The sequence below is a fragment of the Nothobranchius furzeri genome, chromosome 2 (genome assembly GCF_043380555.1).
Source record: "Nothobranchius furzeri strain GRZ-AD chromosome 2, NfurGRZ-RIMD1, whole genome shotgun sequence".
NCBI lineage: Eukaryota > Metazoa > Chordata > Actinopteri > Cyprinodontiformes > Nothobranchiidae > Nothobranchius > Nothobranchius furzeri.
Genome location: NC_091742.1, coordinates 60,501,038 through 60,506,439, shown reverse-complemented (window position 1 = coordinate 60,506,439; position 5,402 = coordinate 60,501,038). Strand labels below are relative to the sequence as shown.

Here is a 5,402-nt window from a genome sequence, read left to right as displayed (position 1 = left end):
GTTGTACTCCCCGTTTGTTTTGACCTGCAATTAGAAATCAGCCAATCGGAACAGCCGGAAGGAGGGTTCGTTCGCCCGTGAGCCAAGCTGGCAAGACCTGCCAATCACGCCCCAGGTAACCAATCAATGCGCACGCACGGGGTAAACACCGCGTCCCGGGGCTGCGAGGAGGAAGGAGGGGGGGAGGAGGGAGAGGGGGGTGGAGCCACGCGGCCTGTCAGGCGGAGGGGGGGAGAGAGAGATATAGAAAGAGAGAAGTGGAGAGAGAAAGGAGAGGCAGCGAATGGGAGAGAAGAGTCGCAGGCGGCGGCGCGCACTGTTCCACCGGATTGTACTTGAACGGGGGTTTGCGGTTTGGCAGGTTTATACACATCAAAACAGAACAAAGAGAACAGGCGCTACGGCGCTAGAAAAGAAGAGAGGAGAGAAAAGAATAAAAGCGGAGGGAAGAAATCTCTGAATTACAAAAGAGCTGACTGAGGACACTCTCTGCTCATGTTTTTCCCACATGCAAAGGAGACGTTTTCTGGGACTTGGAAGAATTCAGGAAAGTTTTTGTTTTTTTCTGACCACCGAAAGTTTGTTTGGGACGCTGCTTTCTCTCCCTTGAATTTCAATCAAAACTTTCGGACTGCGCATGGTTTCAAAGGGCTTCTGATGAACTGGAATTAATTTCAGCGACGTGCAGGCAGACGAGTCTGAGCTAGAATGGTGTAAATACGGATTTTGCTCCGCTTCCTGACGCTGGTTGTGAATCTCCTCTTTTTTCATTTATTTGTTTTAGTTTTTTTCCTGCGTGTGCCGATGTTTTTATTTTATTTTATTGTTTTGCCAAAAAGCTGCAAATACTTTTAAAGTTTGAATAATTCATGAGATACAATTTGCTTGCACGAAAGACTGTTTGAAAAAGCAAAGAGAGAGAAAGGGAGGGGGGGTCAGACACAAACATATTCATAAGGGTTGACGGAATGGCCACCGCCGCTTCCAATCCTTATCTACCCAGCAATAGCATCTTATCGTCCGGATCCATCGTGCACTCTGACTCCGGAGGTGGTGGCATGCAGCCGGGCAGCGCTGCGGTTACCTCCGGGTCTGGGGGGTACAGGGGAGACCCCTCGGTCAAGATGGTGCAGAGTGACTTTATGCAAGGCGCGATGGCAGCCAGCAACGGGGGGCACATGCTGAGCCATGCCCACCAGTGGGTCACGTCCCTCCCGCACGCGGCGGCGGCCGCAGCAGCAGCCGCGGTGGCCGCAGCTGAAGCTGGCTCTCCCTGGTCGTCCAGCCCCGTCGGGATGACGGGAAGCCCGCAGCAGCAGGACGTCAAAAGCTCCGCCAGAGACGATCTGCACACGGGCACCGCGCTGCACCACAGGCCGCCTCACCTAGCACCCCATCACACGCACGCCGGGGCTTGGGGGAGCACGACTGCGCACATTAACTCCATATCCGGGGGGCAGCAGCAGCAGCAGCAGTCACTCCTTTACTCGCAGCCGGGAGGCTTCACTGTGAACGGCATGCTGAGTCCCGGCAGCCAGAGCCTGGTGCACCCCGGGCTGGTGAGAGGCGACACACCGGACCTGGACCACGGCAGCCACCACCACCACCATCACCACCAGCACCCGCATCACCAGCACCACGGCGGCGTCAACAGCCACGACCCGCACTCGGACGACGACACGCCGACGTCGGACGACCTGGAGCAGTTCGCCAAGCAGTTCAAGCAGCGGCGGATCAAGCTGGGCTTCACGCAGGCGGACGTGGGCTTGGCTCTGGGCACCCTGTACGGGAACGTGTTCTCCCAGACCACCATCTGCAGGTTCGAGGCTCTGCAGCTCAGCTTTAAGAACATGTGCAAGCTGAAGCCTTTGTTGAACAAGTGGCTGGAGGAGGCCGACTCGTCCACGGGGAGCCCCACCAGCATCGACAAGATCGCGGCGCAGGGCAGGAAGCGAAAGAAGCGCACATCCATCGAGGTGAGCGTCAAGGGGGCTTTGGAGAGCCACTTCCTGAAATGCCCCAAACCCTCGGCGCAGGAGATCAGCTCCCTGGCGGACAACTTGCAGCTGGAGAAAGAGGTGGTTAGAGTCTGGTTTTGCAATAGGAGGCAGAAGGAAAAACGGATGACGCCCCCAGGAGTGGCGCAGACGCCGGAGGATGTGTACTCTCAGGTCGGCAATGTGAGTGCAGAAACACCGCCTCCCTCCATGGACTGCAAAAGAATGTTCAGTGAAACGTAGAATATTTTATATCAAAATTGAGTTTAAAAAAACACAGACATGACTATCAGCCGAGATAGCACCAAATTTTTTTGATACTGTGATTGTGAGAATGAGACTGCAAATGTGTTATATTTTTCACCAGAAAAAAACAACAGAAATAAGAGAAAAAACAAGCTTTTACCCTCTTTTTCCTCCCAACCTAACCCCCTCTTTTCACCTGCAGAACAAAAACAAAAACAAACGCACCTTTTTCCAGGCCCTAAATGTCTTAACCTAAAAGGTTCCTTCTGCTTTTTTCTTTCAGGGGCATTTTTTAGTAGATTACTTAAAAGATGAAGCGAGCGACCAGAGGGTGACAACCACAAGTTCATTCCACCAGGTAATTCTGGCTCATTGAGACTCCAGGAAGTTTGCTTTCAATTTGGGTTTTCTCTTAAAAAAAACAACCTTTTATGACCCTGTTTTGGTTTTTGAAACAAAAGCCTTTTTTGTACATTTAGGACTGAATGAACTGCAGCCCCTGTTTTTGTTTTATTTTTTTAATTCTCCAACAAGAAGAGGCTTCCATCTTTTTCTCTCACCCATGTGGAGGATTATTATTTTTTGAGGCCCTCAGAAATGAAGAAAGCATACATAAATAAAAAAAAGACTGATCTGAAAGATCTTTCACGTGGCTTATTTTTCCACCATGATTATAATTATTATTCTGCTCATTATTTAAAGGACAGTGGATTTATTTTTTTTCTTCAGTTTTTTCTTCTCCCTTGAATACTTTTTTTGTTTTCCAACAAAACGGACAATTAAAGACTTCAGCTGCACTTATTTGAAGAAAAATAATTTGTTGCCAAGTGTGACTGATTATTGCTGCCCTTTGTTAGCAGTGTTCTTTGGTAATAAATTAAAAAAACTCTGTAAAGTCGGCAATATAGAGATCAGATTCTGATCTGAGTTTATATTTTTCATCCTAAATGACTTGTTTTAATATTTTATTTGGATGGATTATTCCACTTGGTAATTTATTTCCCCCCTAATCCTTTGTGTAGGAATCTTCCCCCATTTCCCCCCCATTCTCTTCATTTCCGGTTTTTATTATTATTATTATTATTATTATTATTATTATTATTATTATTATTATTATAACTATTATTATTATTATCATCATTAGTAGTATTCTTGAAGGAGCACAATTCACCACAGCTGACCGTTGTTCTTATAAGGGTATATTTTGATGTGATCATTTATAAAAAAACATTTCTTTTTTTGGATTGTAATTTAATTTTACAGTAGTGGTTCCGTACGAGCTGATTGAGACAATAAATTTGTTAGAATGAAACGCAAAAATTCCCGTGCAGTTTATTCCTATGGTGTTCTGGAAGAGTGTGTGTGCTGATAATGCATGCAAAGATGAGAAAATACGCACCCATTAAAAAAAAGTAGAAAACTAAAAATAAATCGTACATTTTTTGCGCAAAAATACGAATAAATAAACAAATGTATTTGTTTACATTTTGAATTCAAGTCTTAATGCAAAGGCAACTTTATAACAATAAAACCTGAGTTATTAGGAGGGTGGAGGTTGGAATAATTGCGCGAAATGGCTCAATGTGCGCTATTTTTGCGCCCCAGCTGAGCAGGTGTGTGTGTGTGTGTGTGTGTGTGTGTGTGTGTGTGTGTGTGTGTGTGTGTGTGTGTGTGTGTGTGTGTGTGTGTGTGTGTGTGTGTGTGTGTGTGTGTGTGTGTGTGTGTGTGTGTGTGTGTGTGTGTGCTGACATGTTGGTTTAGAATCCGGGCCACTGGGTCAGAGCGCTTATTGATTCTGTCTGAGCTTCTGATCCAAACTTCCTGCAGTAAATAAGAATCCCAACACTTTTTTTTTATTTTCTCCTCTGTCTTTTTCTGGAGCTGTCTTTGCGCGCCTATTCAGCGAAACTCCCCAAACGTGTCCTCTCGCTGCAGGATTTGAATTTCGCGGATGATTTCCCTTAGTAGTTGCTTAGCAACGGAGTTCAATGATATAGAGAAAGTGTGCCTCATTTTTCTTTGTCTTCATCAAGGGAAAAGTAGGGTGGCCCTTCAAAAGTTTTGGAATCTTTCATTTAAAATATTGTAGTTTTTATTGTGAGAAAAATGTAAATAAATATGTGATCATCTAAAACCAGGAGGAATTTAAATATATAGGGCCTCGAACCTGCGCGTAAAAATGCACGAGGTGAAGAAATAAAGCGATTTTCCTGCAACTCCCCACGTGGGTTTCAAAAACATGCATGTGTGTGTCTCTGTGCAGACGTTTCCTAATATTTGTGGAAGATTAAAAAAATAAATGAAAACACACACAAATAAATAAAAGAAGAGTTTTAAATCTCATAATGGGGTTTGATCCGCCTACAGCTTTTGGCTTCTGCATGGAGGCTTCGTGTTGGCAGCAGCTGTGTGTGTGTGTGTGTGTGTGTGTGTGTGTGTGTGTGTGTGTGTGTGTGTGTGTGTGTGTGTGTGTGTGTCCCTTTCCTTTCTGCCTCAGTGACGCGCTGCTTCTTAAACACCAAACATCCACCTTTTATTGATTTCACGTCACGTGACGTTTTTATTGTAAGAAAACATTTCCAGCCATTTCTATTTCTGGTTTCTGCTTGAAAAAAAATTCTAGAGAAGACCCTTTTAAACAAGCCTCTTAAACCTGTATTTTGGAGCTTTACTTGCGACTTTAACGGGTTTTTTCAACTTTACGCACGAAATTGGTGATTTAAAGAACATGTTGTCAATTTTTGATTAAAACACGCATTAGGGTGGTTATAGTGGATATTTCTATTTATAAGGGGCCTAATGGGGTATTTAAAGGAGATTTCTTTCTCCTCGCGGCGGATTGATACATTTTTAGGCGCAAGAGGTTCGGTGAAAGTGTGAGTATAAATCTATATTTGCCACACTGCTTCCTCCGTCATGTTTACTCCACGTGTCGAGCGCATGAATATGGATTATCCTGAGCTGCGCTCCGCCGGGAGCTTGTTTCCCTTCTGCGAGTCCTGGAGGATATCTGAGAGACGCGCAAAAAAGAAGAAATAATAATAATAATTAAAAATAATAAAGAATCCGCTCTGACTGCTGATCTGTGATCCTAATCACTGCTGGTGTTTTACAGTGCGTGTGTTCTCCTTCAGGTCCGCTGGTTTATTCAGCGCGTTT

At 45.0% G+C, this 5,402-nt stretch overlaps 1 protein-coding gene across 1 annotated transcript; it reads left to right on the top strand.

Moving 5' to 3' along the window:
• Positions 1-255: 255 nt before the first annotated feature.
• pou3f3b (POU class 3 homeobox 3b) lies at positions 256-3,563 on the top strand. Its single transcript, XM_015946744.3, has 2 exons — positions 256-2,180; positions 2,527-3,563. The coding sequence occupies exons 1-2, from the start codon at positions 969-971 to the stop codon at positions 2,617-2,619; spliced, it is 1,305 nt and encodes a 434-aa protein (XP_015802230.1). The 5' UTR covers positions 256-968; the 3' UTR covers positions 2,620-3,563.
• Positions 3,564-5,402: the final 1,839 nt, after the last annotated feature.

Excerpts from the sequence above, each read along its gene's own strand:
- pou3f3b (XM_015946744.3), top strand. The coding sequence starts at position 969 with ATGGCCACCGCCGCTTCCAATCCTTATCTACCCAGCAATAGCATCTTA. Across the intron at positions 2,181-2,526 it reads TGTACTCTCAGGTCGGCAAT|GGGCATTTTTTAGTAGATTA; the intron begins GTGAGTGCAGAA and ends TTTTTCTTTCAG.